The 19,172-nt window shown below is 46.0% G+C and overlaps 1 protein-coding gene across 2 annotated transcripts in view; it reads right to left on the bottom strand.

Moving 5' to 3' along the window:
* Positions 1-207: 207 nt before the first annotated feature.
* Positions 208-19,172, bottom strand: part of PPM1E (protein phosphatase, Mg2+/Mn2+ dependent 1E) — a 60,663-nt gene continuing 41,698 nt past the window's right edge. For both annotated transcript variants that reach the window (XM_048324273.1, XM_048324274.1), the window contains exons 2-7: positions 12,619-12,737; positions 8,155-8,354; positions 6,560-6,748; positions 5,906-6,049; positions 5,549-5,642; positions 208-5,281 (exon numbers count right to left, since the gene is read on the bottom strand). In XM_048324273.1, coding sequence (XP_048180230.1) covers positions 4,218-5,281; positions 5,549-5,642; positions 5,906-6,049; positions 6,560-6,748; positions 8,155-8,354; positions 12,619-12,737 — 1,810 coding nt within the window. In that variant the 3' untranslated portion in view covers positions 208-4,217. The remainder of the gene's footprint in view (positions 5,282-5,548; positions 5,643-5,905; positions 6,050-6,559; positions 6,749-8,154; positions 8,355-12,618; positions 12,738-19,172) is intronic.

The raw sequence follows: 19,172 nt of genomic DNA on the forward strand, positions 1-19,172 counted from the left end.
CCTTGGGCTGTGCTGTAACAGCCCCTCCCTTTTGGGCTGTGAAACAGCAGAGCTGGGCCACAATGGGTCCTGGGCAACCACCTGGAAGCCAGAGCTCAACAGAGTAATTCCACGTCCATATCCCACAATGGAAACCCCCTTTCAGCACAGTAAAGGCACAGCTGCTCGCTGCCTTTGTTAGCTCTTAAATAACCAGGCTATCTGGAGTATGGTTTAAATTACTGTTTTATTAAGATATTGGTAAAACTCCAACAGTTTTTCCTGTATAAACAGCTTTCATAAATAAAATATGGATGACTAATACATGGTTAGAACTAAACTCGCGGGTGAACTGTAGAACAAGATTGCAAATGGAAAAGTCCCAACACTGGTACATGATTCAGCTTGAATTTATTCACTTGATAAAGAACATGTTTCATGAACAAGGTACTACAGAAAGGTCAGCAGGAGCACCCAGGAGCTGAGACGCGCCTGGCTGGCCACGAGCAGCAGCACTCGGGGTGAGCTCAGCCACCTCCCCTGGTCTCGTCCCAAGGTGTCTTCCAGAGGGAAGGAGAGGAAAAACCGGACACGACAAGGGTTGTATGAGACCCTGACAGGTGGGGGTTGTTTTTCTTTAGCTTTAACGCTGGCAAGGGCAGTGCCATGGCTGGAGTGCCAGGGCTGGAGCGGGGCACGGACATTGGAATCAGAAGTCGTGTTAATGCTTCCTTATTATTGCACATGATACAAGGGTAGAAAGTTTTGTTCCTGTTGCAAAGAGGATGTGAATTAAAGAAAGATTGCCCTAAATTACAGACATGAACAAAGCTGCAGTATCCCCTTGGATGGCTTTGTTTATGTGACTAAGTGCTGAGTGACGAAATTGTGCTAAAACAGCCCCTAATTTAGACCAATCTTTCTCATTTTGCTTTATTCCTGCAGAATCTTGGGGTCGGGAGGATTTGGTGAGGAGAGAGTGGACCTGAACTACAGCAGCCATGTCTATGCACACAACTCGTTGTGCCTCATCTGCCCATGGGACAACTGACACACAGTGCTCCAAAAACAGGCGGAGTTTCTAGGATGCTGCACCACCAGCAACGTGGTGTAAGTTAAAGTCTGCTTGGCCATTGTCCTTCGGCGCCGCGGCGCCACCGAACCCAACAGCTCAGCTACGGAACGGTTCTCACTCGCCAGGACAATGGATGGCACTTCTAGGTAAAGAAAAGTTCCACACGTGCGTTTCCACCCACCTCTAGTGCAAATGGAATGGGTTAAGAGCTCCCTGCTCTGGTGCTATTCTGCTCTCTGCACCGCACACATTCCTCAGAGCTGGGACAGCACAGCGGCCCCTCCCGCACGGGAGCCCCGCGGTGCTCACAGTGAAGAGCTTCCGAGCGAGTTTTGAGCAGCTCCAGGCAAACCAGCCCTGAGCCCCTTCCTCAAAACCACCACAACTGAAACAGAACAAAAATAAAGTCATGTTGTCACTGCTACCTCCTGGTTCTGCAACCACGGTCACCGCGTCGACCGAGAGGGATGCGGGGTTGTGTGAACGCGGAAAAGGGATACTTCAGCTCTTTATTGGAAAGATTCGTTGTACAAATTTTCACCACCACTAAGATACACGATAAAAATACAAAACACAGGTCACAGACTGAATCTCAGTATCAACAGTTAATAAATACAATGAGATACTTCTCTATTAGCCTAATATTTTACACTGTCACCAGATAGACGATCAAGGTACGAGATACAGAACACTTAGATACCGTTAGAGAGGGATTATTGCTTACGTCAGCAAGCAGCAGATAAGGGCACAGGAGTTTGAACTGAAGGAACTACTTCCTATCACCAGTGGCATTAAGAGAAAACACTGCATTTCACAAGCACTGCTTTTTGTCTAGTGTGTAGAATCAAGAGCAGCATAATCAGACCAATAACCACTACTTTTAATATTATAGAACTTTAAAGGACTTACCTTACAAATGGTTCCTATCTACTCTATAAATATGCAGTTAGTGAAGAAATGAACACTTGCTCTATCTATACAATGGTTTTACCTGACCACACTGCAACTACGATGGTGGATTTTTTTCTCCTAGCAAGATAAATGGGATGAGTCGCAGAATTACCATTTATGAATCCACACCTAAAAAAGCTAGATCCTTCCCAAAACAGCACACATGCAGTCCAGTGCTCTTCAACTGCTCCTGCAGACTGGGAAGAAGTTTTATCATCCGTGACGGGTTTGCATTCTAATTTACTCACGTCAAGAATTGCACTTACACCACCTTTCTCTCCGGAACACGACAGTCAGCTAAAGATGGACTTTCAATGAGTCATTATTACTGTGAATAATTTAAAACAAAGGCACCACAGAGATGCCCCAGGGTTGCATATTTTACCATTTCATGGTTTCTCAAATTTCCTCGGTAAATCTGACTTGGAACAGAAGCTGCAGCTAAAGAGAACGTTGACAACAGCTAAGGCAGAATAAGATGGCAGATAAGAGCCAATGATCCCGTAAGATTAAAACAAAGTCTGAAAAAGATCAAAGGAATCTAAAGCCACACTCCAACTCCTGGTTGCTCACAAAGCCTTTTGCTGTTCATCAGATTGCTTTTAAAATAGTGCATCAAAGAGAGAAGCAGCGGAAATTGGCAGAATTCAAGCCTCGCCATCTCGTCGTGTTGAATAATTTTCTTGACTACTTAATATTAAAATACTTTGCAAATTCTAGCTAAACACTAATACTGCTATTGTTACTGCTAAAATGATATGAATTGTTCACTAAGTGCCTATGAAGACTTATTTATTCATACTCCTCCCAATGCATCCCTGTGACAAAGGGTAGTAACAGGATCTGGACTTAGTGGAGCTGATGGGAATCGGGCTCTTTATTTATGTCCCAATTAGCGGCTCCCCTGAGGGTGTGACCTCACCTCGGGAGCGGGGAGGGGCTGGTGGCCGCTGCTTATGCAAAGAAGGGCAGCTGAGTTCCTCCCTGGCCCTCCTGGACCCGGGGGAGCCAGAGCAGAGCCCTGCCCGGGCAGGGAATTCCACCCTCTCCGCTGAAGGCCCAGCGCAGCCCCTGCTCTGCTGCATCCTCGGCCTTTCCATCCTCTTTGGATTGCTTCAGCATCCATCCCTACACACCCCGAACACACCCCATGGCAGCCGTGGTGCTGCATCCTTCCTGCTGCCATTGGATGTGAAATGCTGCCTTTGCCACCTGGGAATCCTCACCAGAACCACACAGCTCATCCAACAGCTCCTGATCTCTGCTGGGACGGGTGCAGGGACAGAGGGTGGGACTGGACACCTCCACGGGTTGGGTTCTCTTAAGACCTGAGATGAAGTTAAGGTGGGAAGAGGTTGGCTCAAAGCATTAAGCACAATCATGTTCAACTCATTGAGAACAATTTCCTAAACTGAGAAATGAGAAAAATGCCACTAAAAGCACCAGAAAGATACGAAATTCCCTACACTGCACCTCCAGCCATAGGAAATAATTTTTTTTTAAAACTGCAAGAAAAATTTTCTTCATACTCCGCATTTTATATTACATGAGAAAAAAAAAAAAAGGTAAATTATGAGTCTGTACCTCGATGGGAGTCTGAGACCAGAGCAGCAGGAGCTTAGTGTGTCCATTCCTAAGGTACCTGGTAAACCCTGTATGGCTTTTAGTCATCTACCTGCAAAAGTGGATGCAATTTTCTAATTCATCTTAACGCTCACCTGGAATAAACAGAAAGCAGAACACAAAAAGAAAAACAAAAAAACGAAAAACCCCACACCTCGACTCTATGGAAACTTCCCCCCGCTCTAAAAAAATTTGGCAGTTCTAACCCAGATCGTTCTTTGAGTATTGCTCCACAGACATTTCTCAGGCAGGTGCAACCTTCTGCGTGTTTAGGGGCCGTGCCCTGGCGTTGTCTGTCCACGTGCAGCGGCTGCTGGGCTCTCCCTGCTGGATGTGGCTGGACACTCGTGTGTGCGGGTGGTCGGGCGGCTGCGGCATTGCTCGGGGTGGCACCACCACCAAACTTTATTAGAGATTGAAACAACTACATTGGTTAATTCCTAGATCTATTTACACAGGGGTTGAGCTTGGCAGGGGACTGGAGTACAGTTCGGAAATGCCCACCTCTTTTTTTTCGCTTTCTGATGATGCCAGTTTTATTTTGGGAATGTCTACTTTGGGAGTCTGACAGGGGAACACGAGGGGGTGGTTACATTTTACAGCATTGATGAAGGTGTGGGTCTGGTATACAACGACTTTGTCTTCGCATCAAACACTCGCTGTAAGAGTCGTGGCTGGGCAGCCTCCGCCACGGGGAGGGTCGGGCCAACGCCCTCCTGCTCCTGCGGCCCCGGGCAGGGAAGGCCAGGCTGGATCCTTCTCCCTGGGAAGGCTCGTGAGCCGAGAGCGGCGTGTGAAACTTTGGTTTGAGCCTGGCTCCTCGCCGCCTCTTCCCGTTGCAGAGCCGGAAGTGAGGGAACGCAGCTCGTTTTCCCAAGGATTTGAACAGTTCATCTTCCAGCCCAAAGAAGACGGGGGATAAACCCCTGACCCTGTAGATGCCCTGCCCTGCAGCACCCGAGCTCAGAGGGGCCTCGTCCTCCCTGGGATCGCTCTGTCCGCAGCCCGAGGACGCGCTGAGATCCGGGGACTCGCTCTTCACCGGGGAGCTGCTGATCGAATCCGCACTCTTTGGTATGCCAGGACTAAACACTTGGACTGGTGGCAGACATTTGGCACTCTGAGGTGTACTAGTTTCTGTTTTTGTCAGGTCTAAATAGCCTTGATCATCCAAGGGGTTAACGCTGGACCCTATGCTTAAGCTAGTTCTGTCGGTGAAGGAATCCACTCGTCCTTCATAGCCTAAATCTGCAGGTGCTGAGCACTGGTGCTGGGGCCACGGCCGTTTGCAGTCTCCATGGTTCTCCTTGTCTTCCCCATTGTCTTCTTGCCCACCTTGGAAAGAGTTCTCTGTCCAGTCCGACTCCTCGCTGACCGCGACCGCCGCGTTCATGTCCCTGAGAAACACCACAATGACGGTGATGTTGTCGCTGGAGCCGGCATCCCGAGCAGATGCCACCAATTTATGTGCTACCATGCTGCTGTCACCATTATTCTCCTTCAGATGGTCAGCCACCACTTTGACTGCCTCATCGGGGTTGACTGTGTCATAGAAGCCGTCGCAGGCCAGAATGAGGTAGTCTTCAGAGCCATCCAGCACCGTGGAGGCAGAGTCTGCGTCCCCACAGATGTATGGCTTGTGCTCAGCATCCCCTGTGGAAAAGCAGCAGAGAAACACAACTGTGGGTTTGCAGCCACAGCTTCCATCAGCCCTTTATTAACTCAGTGTGGAGCCAATGACTCTTACCCCAAGTTAAAGCAATTATGTGGGAATTATTCCCTTAGACTGTAGGGGGAAAAATTGAGGTTATTGCTCATAGGTCTATCTTCAGCTGTATTTCAAATTTTGATGACTAGAAAATAAAAATTTTATAGTTAAAAAGCAAAGAAAGTCTCAAAAAGGAATGGAAGCCCACTCACCAATAGCTCTGGAGACAGAGAGGCTCCCGTTCACCCTCCAGGCTCCAAACCAGACCACGCAGCCACCCAGGGCCTCGATGCGCTTCTTCTCATCCTGAACAGCAACACAAGAGAGGTTTGGACAGAGCAGTCAGAGCTGCATCACACACTCAACTCTCCTGTAAGTACTTGGTTTTTCACAGACACAGCAGGCCCCATGAGACAAAGGATTTGCATTGTTTGGATTTACAGATCCAAACAAAGCAGGCTAAGTGGAACACGCACTGCTGCTCCAAGAGATCCTGGCATGGCAGCACTCCCCCAAAGCTGGTACCTGTGGTGTCACTGCCCAGGGGTGTTTAGGCAGGCCATTCTCACCTCTCGATCTGGTTTGTGAGGTTTCATCAGTTCCACAGCTTGGCCTCTCCTCACGAGCATGACCTGGGAGTCCCCAAGCCAAGCCACATGCAGCATATTCCCTCGGATGAAAGTCACCACCCCGGTGGTTCCACAGCGCAGGCTCTGGAAAAAATACATTTCCATTTCAAAGCATTTTCTTACTTAACTCAGGGACAGAACACGTTGAAACTGCAGCACAGAGCCTATTCCCAGGGAGGAACAGGCAGTGCTTTCCCTACGGCTACGACTGCTCAATAACAGCCCCTTGGAGCCAACCTGGCTGAGCACGAATTTTCCCCATGACATCCCTGCATGGGACCCACCTGCCAGGAGCTGGGCACTGCTGGGACTGCTCTGGCTGCCTCCTGCCACTGACAGGAACACCTGTGTGTTACTGAACCCAAGGACTGAGCCTGGTCAGCAGGTGAGTGTGGGAATGGCAGCAGCATCCTTAAGAGGAGCTGGATGCTGTGAGAAACAGGAGCTGACATTTTTATGGGATGTGAAGCTATGGACAGAAAGCCACCAGTGGGGACCAGTGCATGGACAGCTCTGTGCTGACCCTGGGCTGTGCTTGGAGCCCCCCTCTGACACAGGCAGAATGTAGAGGTTAACGCTTTGGGAGCCCCTCACCTCCCTGGCTGCCTTCTGCACAAAGCGCTCGTCAGTCACGCGGAAGGCTCGGCACAGAGCCTCGGCTGGGTCGTGCTGGAACATCTCCTGGTGGACCATGTTCACGTGCAGGTGGATGGAGGCATAGATGGCAGCATCCACTCCTCCATGACCATCAAACACTGCAAAATAAGCTTGTTCTTCTTGGTCCTGCCAGTGGAAACACAGGGAGGAAAAAACTCAGGGGAAAGCAATGCAAGCAGCTCACTGGATTGTCTTAAACCTTTGAACTTGGGATTTGTGGTGTCCTCATTAAATTGCAATTAGAGACAGCGTCTCCACTGGAAAAGCAAAGTACCCTGACCACCTGCACTTGCATCAATGGGAAATTTCCACCTTGTTGTTGAATTCTACCTGCAAAGTGCAAGAGATGCCCTGCCAGAATCCCCTGTGCAGTGCTCTCAGTTCTCCTTAGGTCCCATTTGTTACAGCTCAGTCACACAACTCAAATAGGAAGTGCCATTCTCATCAAATTGTGCAGGAGATTTTGTGACTGCGAAAACCACACAGAGAGAATAACATCCAATACGGTTTGCATGAAGTCTACATCATGATTGGAATCCACCGGGGATGAAATGCCAGTACAGTTAAAATGTGAAGCCAGCCAGCCTCTGCTTTCACTCTTCTTTTTTCTTAAATCTAAAACATATCATCTTAGATGCCTGTGTTTTAAAAAAACTGCATGTGCTCTCTCATCAGAAAATTGTGATTACATTCACAAATCAAATACAGCAAAATCACTCATCCTCAAGGCAGTTTTCTCAGCTTCCCCATCTCTGCTCAGAGAAACAACGCAGTACCAGGAGACAGAAACTCCTGTGCCTATTCACACACACAACACCAACCCACTGACAGAGCCAATTCAACCTTGACAGCCAGCTCAGTGACTGGAATATTTGCACATTGTAATTTTTAGGTAATGGGCTCCAACACAAATTGGAATAAGAAAGCTGACAACTGACAGGCAAAGGAAACATCTGCCTCTGTTTGCATTAATATCATTTAAAGGTAAGAATGTGGATGGGGCAGAAGATGGTTATTGAAGTGACAGGGTGTAATAAAGAAGCAATTATGCAGCAATTTAATCCTTAAGGTAAAATTCTTGCCACTTCCTTATATTTCCCATTCCTCAGTGTCCAGTTTTATATCTCAAGGGAGAGCAAGAATGAGTGTCTGACCAATGGCCACATCAAGAGAGTAATGGAAGGAAAGACAGGCCCCAGTTCCACCAAACTACTCACATTGCTAGAACTGTGTGTGAGCTGCACCCCACAGTCCTGTAAGTTTTGGGTTTGGTTTGGGGTTTTTTTACTTTCTTTCCTTATTTTTGCTTTTGGCTTCTTCCTGCCAGGAGGAAGGGTTGAAAAGCAGAGCAGACCCACCCCCAGCTGCCAAGTGGCTTCAGAGATGAACTGTGAGGTGACCTGGTCAACACCAACTGCCAACCCTCCTCAGGTCCATCACCTTTCACTTCCTTTCAGTGGAAAACTGCCTGGTTTCCCAGAATGGAAACCACTGCTCATAGAATCTGTGTCTCCCACGTGCTCTGTGCTTACCTCAAGGTTGAAGAGCATGTTGAAGTCAGGGATGCAGACGTGCTTGTCCTCCATCTTCCTGCGCATGTTCTTGATGGCGTGGATGGAGGTCTCGTAGTAGCGGTGGGGCTTGGGCTGCAGAGGGAAATCTTTCACCCAGTTGCTGCAGATCTCGTGCAGTTTGCTGTAAACTAAACGGGCCAACTTCACTGTCTCGATCTCTAGGGAAGGCACAAACCACAAAGCCTTGAGAATGTTATAAAGTCAGAGTTTTCTCCCTTGCATACATTATAAAGATGAAACAAAACCGTTTTAGCCAAGCAGTTGATGTCAGCAGGGAAATTCTGGGCTCTGATGCATGAAAAGAGGAAGCCAAACTCACCATAATCAGCATTCATCAGTAAGCAGCTCATTGTTTGTTTGTCTTTTTAACTTAAACATTTCCCCATGCCTTTGGGGAACTCATTTGCAGCAGCACAGAAAATGAAAGGCACGAAAAGCATTGGATCCCTCACGTGGCCCTGACAGGGACTTTGTCATGGCACAGGGTGCCACCTACAAAACCCCCCCTCCATAACAATGACACACTGGGTTTGGACCAAATTCTCTATTCTAAACACCATTGCACTGCAGAGCTGAGGCAAGACAGGGAAAAAATCTGCAGGAATTAGTAGAGTCATTTTAAGATGTTTTGTGCACTTTCAGCAGTGCACAGGTGCCTTCTTAGCTATTTCCAGATTTCATATTATTCCCATATTCCTGACAACGGTGTGTCAGAGAAATCTGCAAGAGCAAATGAGAAAACCTAAAGGCCTCACATTTAAGAAAATGCTGAACTGTCACTCCTGAGAAATTGTCATTTTAAAACATGAAAACTCAGGCACTTGACATTTGTTCTGAAATCCAGGAGAGGAAAACAGGAAGTCAGCATCAGAGCTGAACACATCCAAATCTCTTTGTTCATGATCGCTCACCAAAGCCAGGGATCTTCAAAGCTAAACAGCAGCAATCCAGGGGTGCCAATCACTGCTGGAGGAGGAGGGGCTCACATGCAGGGAGGAGAGGGGAGAGTTACAGCATCTCTCCGTTCACAGGAATTCTGTGAAGAGCCTAAAAGCAGAGTTTACTAATTTCTGTCCTAGGTCTGCAGTGACCAAGGGGCCAAGACCCTTAGGAACAAGATACTGTCCCAGCTCTGTTGATTATGAGCTGGTTCAATCAAGAGGCATTAAGCTGGAAATACACTGGATAAATAACCAAAAGGAGTCTTGGCTCCTTGATCACACAGCTTTAAAACCAAGGGGTGGAAATCAAACCACTGGCTCATCCCACCACTGCCACAGTGTGGGGGTTCCTCACCCCCCCTGTACTGCTCTCCCTGGTGCCACCAGAAATCTCTTTGGGTAATGTATTTAAAGAGGGAACTCATCCAGCCTGATGTGTCCAAGTGCTATTTTCCAGAGGAAAGCCCACAGATTTTGCTGTCTGATTTCTCCCCAGTGGGCAGAGGTGAAGGGAAGTGGGCACATGTCAGAGTCACGTGGCTGTGGCACCTCTGCAGGAGGATGGCAGTGAACCCAGTGGCCCTGCTGAGATCCTAACACCCTTCCCAGGGGACCCTGCGTGCTGTCAGCATCATCAGTAACTGCTCGTGAGGTTAAAACAGGAGAATAATAAAATACCACAATAAAAACCACCCCCTCACAGCTGGAAATTACTCATCAATTGTTAATGTTGCCGTGCTGAGCCAGAGCTGACTCAGCTGTCACTGCGGTTGTGTCACGGAGAATTTCATTTCCCTCCTGCTGCTCCCAAATCCCCAAGGTTGGAAGTAATGCTGAGCTGCACCACAGTGAGTGGCAAATCCAGCCCAGGCATTGCTGCTCCCAAAGATGGCAGGGCTGAACCAGGATGAAAAGAATACGGGGAATCAGATCCTGCTTTGTAGTGCCATATTTCGTGAGCTGTGTTGAAAACATGGACAGTGTGACAACAAGGGTCAGAACCAACAGCCAAGGTTTTCCTTAATCCAGGAACTCTAGATCTCTTTGGAGATCTCTAGGATCCATCTCCTAGAACCTGGAACAACTGGGTAATGGGACATTATGATTTGCTTTGTGACATCTCCTGGATATTTGATACCACCACTAGGTCACACGGTCCTGCTATCCATCCTCTTTGGTGGCTCCTTAACAATGGCAAACTTCCATGTGATTCTCTTCCTCCACAAAAAAACCCCAAACCTAAATGTCCTTAACCTGACCTTTCCAAAAAGAAATCCAACATCATTCAGTTCTCATGGAAAATCTCTTGCTCCTCTCCAGTGCAGCTGGAAGAGAAGAATCATGGCCTGTGACTCAGATATTCAAAGACACATGGTCACCCCAGATATAACAGACCCCTATTCTTGCAATCCTATATTTGTGGACTCCAGCCAGTTCTCCTTCTTCTAAGATTTGCATTCTTCTGTCATGGAGCTTCTCATTTCCTTTCCACCAGCACACCAAGAACTCTCCTAAGTACAGGACATGATTTGTCACGTTGCAATTCTCAGAGTGAAATGTGCCACTAAGGAAATTTGAAATAGCTTTTTTTTTTATCTTCCAGCAAATTCAAACTTGAGGCAAATCAGGTAAATGTCTCCTTGTATTACACAGAGTAAAAATCTTTCTGGGTTCATAAAAAAACCTGACACAGAACTGGATATTAAAGCCAGCCAGCTAAATTCAGCTTGGTTTCACATTCTGCAGCAGCTCGAACAGCATCAGGGCACAGCGAACTCTGAGCATCAAACTTCAAGATGTAGAAATCCCATTTTCACCACCTGCCACACTTCCCTCTGCTTTCTTCCAAAGCATGAAACTCTCCCTGTATGCTACCACTGAGGGCAGACCTCCTCTCAGCACCAGCCCAGGTTTCTCAAGGGACTCCCCTGGGAAGGTTCTCTAGGATGGAACTGCTGCTGCCCCCGGTTTTGTTTGGGTTTTCTAGGCCAAACCTTGCACCCGTGGCTGATGAAGCACTGATGGAGCACAGGGTGCCCAGAGCAGCTGTGGCTGCCCCATCCCTGGAAGTGTCCAAGGCCAGGTTGGACGGGGCTTGGAGCAATGTGGGAGAGTGGAAGGTGTCCCTGCCCATGGCAGGGGGTGGGACTTGATCTTTAATGTCCCAAACCATTCTGTCATTTCTATGACACTTGAGCTGATGTTCTGTTTTGGAAAATTATCGCTTAGATTATTTGAAATGGCAGGGTTTTTATGAAACTGTTGCTTTACTACAGGCCAGAAGATGTTCTCTCTCTTCCTCTCCCCTTAAAGCCTCACAATTTAACACTTCACATTGCATCAGCAAAGGGATATTTTATTTCCAAGTACCCTCATTATGACAATTCACCTCAACAAACTGCATCTGGAGCTCTGTGCTTAGTGCCTGCTCCAGCCTGGTCCCATCTTAATCTATGTTTGCATCTGTGTCTTACAGACTTAGATATATTTAAATGGCAATTTCTGTAGGTGTGAGGGTTTTTTCCTTTCTTTTTTCCCTTTTTTTTGTTGAATTCTGTAGATATTCTGTGTGGAGGCTTAGTCAACATTTCCTTGGAGACTGTCAAATATTTATGCAAGTTTCAGAGATCTCAATTTTGAAATTAATGAAGGCTGCTCAGCCAGAACAATGACAAATCTATTCCATTTACCTGCTCAGCAGGAGGAGGCAGCAATACCTACAGAAAGGGAACTCAGAGCATGTTTTTCTGTTTCTCAGGTTTCCAAGGGCCTCTGGGGAACACAGCAGCATCTTCCTTTTTGAAGAGCCAGATTTATAGATCCTCCTTATCCCCAGAATAATTTACAGGGGGTTTTTTAATCAAAAAAGGAAGGAATGGACAAAGTGGTTTGGGGACTGTATTTTCAAGATCAAATGACAGAATTTCTGTCAATACCTTGGTCTTTGTTGTAATGAACAACCCAGCCAATTTTCAAGGTTAGTTAGGCCAGCAGAGTCCTGAAATGATTTAGGGTGCATGACCTTGAGCTAGATGCTGCAAAAATCTTGTCAGCCAACACAGATAAATGAGGAAAAGGAATTTTCTTCCTTTTAATAATGAAATCTCTTTATACTACCTTTTGCTAAAACCATATAAAAAACTTACAAGCCATAGTAAAAACCACACTGACTGAAATAATTCAGAATTAAATTATCTCTTCCCACATATATTTGACTTTGCTCCAAGGATGAGGGAGGACAACTGGCACTTGCCAGCAGAACCACATTGTATAAAGTGCTGAGAGAGAGATTCAGGACCATCAGATACAGCCATGAAGCTGCACTTAAAAGAGTGATTCCAAAGCTGAGAAAGCTTTGACTGAGAAATTAGACCTCCAGCTCTATCAGGAGTGGTGGAGAGCTCTCCATTAACCTTTTTACATCGACAAGGGATGTTCCTGTACCAGAAATCCTGTCCAGGTTCCTTTAGGTGGCACTTACGGATGATGCCGTCGGCGTTGTCCACGTGCTTGGGCAGGAAATGCGCCGAGAGGTCGCTCTGCAGGACTTCATCTGAAGTTGCTCTGGCTAAAGCAGAGGCCAGGAATGAAGGGCAATTACTGGAAAAGAAAAAGAGAAATCCACAAAAAGATGTTTTAGTGTGCTTCAGTAAGGTAACATAAAGGTATTTTTCACCAAGGTTCTTCTTCGCCAGACAGCACCACAACCCCACAGCAAGACCTCAAACTCTCTGATGGATTTCAGTTGCCCTCTTTCACTCCTGTGTTCCCTGTTTCTTAAGTTTTAATGTTTCAATTCATAACCTCTATTTAAATTCTTTTCAAATCTAGATTGAGCCCTCCAGAGTCTGTCACATGACTGTACATTTTTTACATATGTATGATACACTTTTAACTCAAGTCCAGTTTCTCCTAAGAATTGGAGTCAGGATTCCAGAATTCGTCAGATTTCAAAGTGTCCAAAGCCTCTCCAAGGGGCACTGAAAGTTAAGTTTAACTCATAGGGAGCTGATGTGCATAAGGTTAAAAAGCTTCCTCAGGAATGATTTCTATCCAGAGCAAAGTGGCTTTAACTCACTCTAGCTTAATTACACCTGGTATCCCCCAAGGTTAATTAATCTATAGCAAGCCAAGGCCACTTTAATGTACATTCTCTCATTCAAGAGGAATTTAATACCTCTTAATTTATGTATGACTTTGCATTTCCCATTGGTCAGCCTGAATTTCTCCAGGTGTCTCCTGCTGACACAGCGTGAAACCTCCAGTTTCCACAGATATTATTGGGGTAACAATGTCTTTCCCAAGACATTCTACTGTCACAGGGTCACAGAGAGGCACAGGGCCGATTTCAGCCCAGAAACTGTCCATCAACCACAGAATTCCATGTCAGAAATCCAGGGAACAGGCAATGAACACAAACATTCCTTAACCTATTCCTTCTGTTTAACATAACGATAAATGATTGAAGGATAAGATTAGCAATAAATAGCTTTGTCCAACATTGTCATGAGACAAGCTCTGGCCCTTGAAGTCACACAGAGAGCCACTCACACCTCGTTGCGGCCCCATCCTAAGGTTTTCCCTGGAAGTCGCAGCCGGGCATTCCGCTCCAGCCTCAGCAGCGCTCAGGAAGCTCCGCTGCTGGCGGAAATCAGCTGCCTTAGGGCCGACTCGTCCCAGCAGAGCTCAGCTCTGATCCTACTTACATCCGGCAATTCCCGGTGTAGGAGCGATGAGCCACAGGAAAACACACCGGGACATCCCTTGCTTCTGGCACGTGGAGGAGCTGATTTTCTGTCTTGTCTTTTCTGTCTTTATTTAGCTCAAAAAGAGCAGGTTTTTCACGCAGTGATGCTGGTTCTGCTCATGTTACAGGAGATTCCCTCCAAAAAGGGAGAAATTGCAATGCCCGGGATAGAATAATTATGCCAGCAGTTACCAGCAGGGCACCCGCAGGAATCTGAGCTTGTTTCCAGTCCAAGGCTTCCCCTGAGCAGCTCAGTGCTGAAACTCTTTAGAAAAACCAAACTTGTTTTGTGTCACTTACAAACAACCCCTCAGGAACATCCACTGGGCAAAGAGGGAGCCTGGTTAAGAACTGGGGCAACAACAGCGCCTAAAATAGAGACTCAGCATCTAAACAGCAGAGAAAAAAATATCCCTAACACGAGGAACTCTGCCTGGGAGGGGGGACAGCAATGTCTTTCGATACCCAGAGCCATGAACACTTGTATCTGAAATTTGAGATACTATTTTAACTGCAGTGACCGATGACACAACTGAAAGGTGCATTTACAGGGGGTGTAGCCGGTCAGAGTATTTTCCCCACCAGCTCCATGTGCTATTCACGTGTCCTCACAGCCAGAGCCAGCAGTTCCACACAGCAGCTCTTTATCCAGCCAAAGAGTGCATTTCCATTACAATGCTAAACCTACACAAAAAGCCGCTAAAGATGTTATTAGATAAATTAGAGGATTTTAAGTACATCCTTCCTGATTCTCTGGCAGCGTAGGTGTGTTTAGACCACCCACAGTTGCATTGCAGCAATCCTGAAATAACTCTAGGAAGGTATTAAATCAAGCCTAAAAGTGCTCTGCTTCCATTAATTAAGTTTGAGAAAACCAGTCTGAGGTGGGTTTAACTCAGCCCACATATTATGTTACCAGCTTAACACACAACTCCTCTCCATCCTGATAGCATTAAAGTGGGGAGGACTTTCCAAACGCCTTCCCTGAGCTATTCCTCTGTGCTCTGAATCTAATACAAACTCTCCTACTGAAAAAAAAAGAGATGGCAAATTTTAAATTCTTATTGCATGGGAGTTCACCACGGGGGTTTGAGCAACTGATCAATTTTGAGGGGAAAGGCAGAGAAAATAAATCAGCTGAAGGCTTTCCTTCTATGTCTGGCCACTCTCTGTCCTAATAATAGCAGCTGCTGGCCAAAGAATTAATTGCCCTTGACATTTGTTGATCACAAAGCTTCTTACGCAGCTGTTCCAGGGCTGTGCCATGTGTGCAGGGAAGTGACCACACGCAGACAGATGACTTCCTCTTCCTGATTAGCACCACTCAACATTTACTTCTCTCACTTGGCTCCTCAGAGCACTTTTAGTCGAATTACTTTTTCCCTTCAAGGAACAGCAGGTTGCACTGGAGGTTTAAAATAGCTGTTGAAGGCAAACTGCTCTAAGGACACTTCATTACTGCTACACCAAGACAAATGAAGAGACAGCTCTGGATCTCTGTTTCCATCACCAAAGTGAGCACTCAGGTGAGCAGCTACAGCATCCCACAAAACAGCAATCCAAGGAGGGCAGTTCTCCCCTCTCCTCACAAAACCCAGAAAGTATCACCAGGATCCATGGGGACAGGGAGGAGCTTCCACCCTGGGATTACCTGCTGGCTACTGAAAATAAATTCTTCTGCCACATTCTAGATGCTCAAATGTTAATAGTCATGAAGTTTGAAACTGGGAGGGCTCTGTCTTGTTTAGCAGAGAGCTGAGAGCTAAATGCCTTTGTCTATTCATAGCTGTGCCACTAACTCAGCAGCTGACCTTGGACGAGTCACTTCACTCAGACCTTCATTCCTCATCTGCAAACAAGGGATGAGAATGTCATTCCCTCGGTGAGAGGAGAAGGAGGAGGAAGGCTGTAGAAGGCCTAAATCTGTGTTTGTGATGTATTCTGGAATTTCTTGATAAGAGCACAACTGAAGGGAAAAACACAAAGACGAGAGTGGGAGATATTTTCAATCTATAGAAGATTTATACTTTCATACTTTTGATAGCCTTCCTAGCTTTTTCTCACTCTTTTCTCATACACTGCCAGAAGTGCTAAGTGGAACACACAGGCAAACAACAGCTCTGGATAACTCACAGTGTCATCAACAGCTGCAGGAAAGGGGAAAACCAGCAAAGAGAGACCTCAAGTTCTTAAAACTTGTAGTTCTGGAGCATTAGCACTGCTGATGGGAAAATGATGTTGCAGCCCCTGCCTAAAATCCACAACGAGGGCCACCAGTGCTGAAAATCCCAAAGGCTGTCATGGTCTGGGGTAGCTGATGAGGCATCACTAACCCAAACAAAGCAGGGAAAATGGACCGAAACGAACTGGGGCTTTCAAGGGGCAAAATGGGCAGTAAATCACAAAAGGTACAGTGTTCCTGTTACCTCAGGAATCCCCTGACACCACAGAACAGCAATTGTTTTAGTTAGAATGAGGAATGATTGAAATAGAAATGCTATTCAATCTGCTGAACACAAAACAAATCCACAGGCAAACAGGATAAAGCAGCATATTTGGTTTCACACAGCAATCCAAGACCAAGAACATGACCTGAAAAGAACCAAGTACAGCACATTCCCCAAAGGCCTATAATTTACTGTGTTAGTAAAAGACTTTGTAGGGATGACAAGCTAACGGCACCCTTTCCAAAAGACCTTCCACCAGGGATGCAGTTTGGGAAACACTCCCGCTCACGTGGCCTGTTGCAAGCTCTTGTTAGAAAGCAACTTTTGTTAGATTCAGTTTAAGAAAAACCTAGTTTGTCCCCTGCCTGTATTTACAAAACATTCCAAAGTCTCATGAGACTTCTTCCAGATGGAGCTTTGGATATGGCCTGGAAGCTCTTTGAAGAAGCCTTTGGAATCTTTATTACTGAAAGTTCCCATGCTGTGAAGTGCAGCAGTAACGAGCAGAGAAATTCTTTGGGAAGCTCCTTTGGCTGTTTCCCCAGCCCTCCCTTCCTCCACCTCCTGTTTCCGTGGCCATCCAGAGGGACTTGGAGGCAGCTGAGGGGCTCCTGTTTGTCTCCAAACTCCTCCAGGTCACCCAGGACTCAGAGGGGAATATTCTGTGAAGCATTCCAAGACCCCAAAATGATTATGGATGCATCCTCTGGTTCTGCCAAGCGGATGCTATTTCCAGCTCCCATCTCTGCAGGTTCTCCTCTCCTCACTCCCAGAGCAACTCTCTGACCTGTGCTGTTCTGCTGCTCTGCACAGCTGCTGGAAGTTTTGATGCTTATTTAAAGCCTGGTCACGGTGGACAAATGGAGTATTATTTTTTTTCCCCTAACACATGGCGAAACCCTGCACTAGATTTTATCTGCTGCAGTGAGTTACTAAAAAAAACCTGGCACACACACACACAAACACAAAAAGAAACAAATAGAAAAAACAATGCACCTTTTAAAAGCTTGCATAACCAAAGCTCCTTGAGAAGTCATTTGAGCTGGCAGTGGTGAGACAGTAAAGATGCTTGATAAATCTGTTTGAAGGAGCTGCAAACGTGCTACCCAAGGAAGCTGCTATCTATAGGCTTCCCAGAGACAGCTGCCTGCTCACATCCCCAGCGATCCTGTCCTTGTGCTGACAGTTGTAAGCAACAGAAATATAATACACAAGCATTGCAAAAAGACACTGTTTGAGATACATTTATCATGCCCATGTCTGTGCAGACACTGCATTTACCAAATATTTAACCTTCTGCATTCTGCTCACTGACATTTTCTAGACCAATTTTATACAGATATGTTCCTGTAGTTAAGTCTATCTAAACTGGATGTTAAAAAATAACCAAACCAGAGGTGCACTGCTCATCAGAAAACCTCTGCCACAGCTGGATTAAGATGCTTCACCAGGGGAAACCCTTGGATTTTACCACACTGTTCTCAACACGTGAATTAGGCTCAGACCTCTAATGCACTTTCTGCTGTGTAGCATTCCCTTCTCCAGAGGGTGAAGTGCACACGACAGTACATAAAACCACCAAAATGCGAGCAAGACAAAATAAAAAGGTCACCTTTGTCTCTTTGATGAGGTACAATGTCATGAAGGGCAGCATGTATCTAAAATATAAATGCTTGCTGCCCACAAACCACTCATAAGCATTTGTGATTTAATGACTGTCAATAAAACACCATTGACCCTGCAGGGGTGAACTGTGAAGAATCCAAACCACACAAACCAGCCTCTCCCAAGCTCCTGGCTGGATAAATTGCCTGGGTATTATCTTTGAAACCAAATTCTATTCTTTCACTCATCCTCACAGCATGGCAGTTCTGAGGTTACTCATATTCCAGTCTCTGGGGCTGATGGCATGGCTGCTTTAAAAATGACAGAAATCACCTCCTGTAGCACCAACAACCCCTAAAAACCGAGCATGGATCTGCCAGGAGCTGGAAGCCAAATAACTGCAAGAAATTGAATTCCCAGAAGTGACTGTGGGATGGTTTTCTTCATTACAGCAAAGAGCTGAAGATACAAAGTTTGCTGTTGAAATCATATCCCAGCACTTCACAGCCAGATTGTATCCATCTGTTATTAAAAGAAAGGGAAACCTGGACTTTGAAGGAATGCAAAGAAAAATGGACCACAATCCATGAACCTTTGGTATGACACCAAGATGTTGAGGATGTACCAATATAGACTCTCCTCCATCTAAATCAGAATATTTTCTGAGGAGCAAGATTCTGAGGGATCAGGATAGTTTTCTAATAAAATTTTAATTGCTGCTATGAAATGCCCTTTACAAAATTATAAAAATATTATTATAAAATATAAAAAACCCCAGCAAGCCACTTATTTGATGGGCATTGATTATGCAGCTTAGATCCTTAGTATTCAGCTTTGCAAATGCAAACACATAGTGAAAATAAATCTGTGTTTACCCTATCATTAATTCATCAAAAGAAAGGTAATTTATTGGTATTACCCACTCATGTGACTTTCAGGGATTTATACTGAGAGGAAAGATCCTTTTGGATTTTGTTGTTGTTTCACAAGGATTATCCTGCATGTTTACACAGCACATTCTCTGCTCAGGGTGTGAGCGTGTCCAGAGTGCTCCAAAACCCACTCAGTGCCCACTTGGCACTGCTGGGAATGGAATGGGGACAAAGCCACATCAGTGCCAGGTGCTGCTTCCCTGGAGAAGTAAATTTCTTCACTGGAAACCCAATGTCAACAGCAGTTACCTCACACTGAGTTTCCCTGCCAGACCAAGGCCTGTTTAAAAGCTCCACAGGACAT

This window comes from Corvus hawaiiensis, chromosome 20 (genome assembly GCF_020740725.1).
Source record: "Corvus hawaiiensis isolate bCorHaw1 chromosome 20, bCorHaw1.pri.cur, whole genome shotgun sequence".
In the NCBI taxonomy this organism is placed as follows: domain Eukaryota; kingdom Metazoa; phylum Chordata; class Aves; order Passeriformes; family Corvidae; genus Corvus; species Corvus hawaiiensis.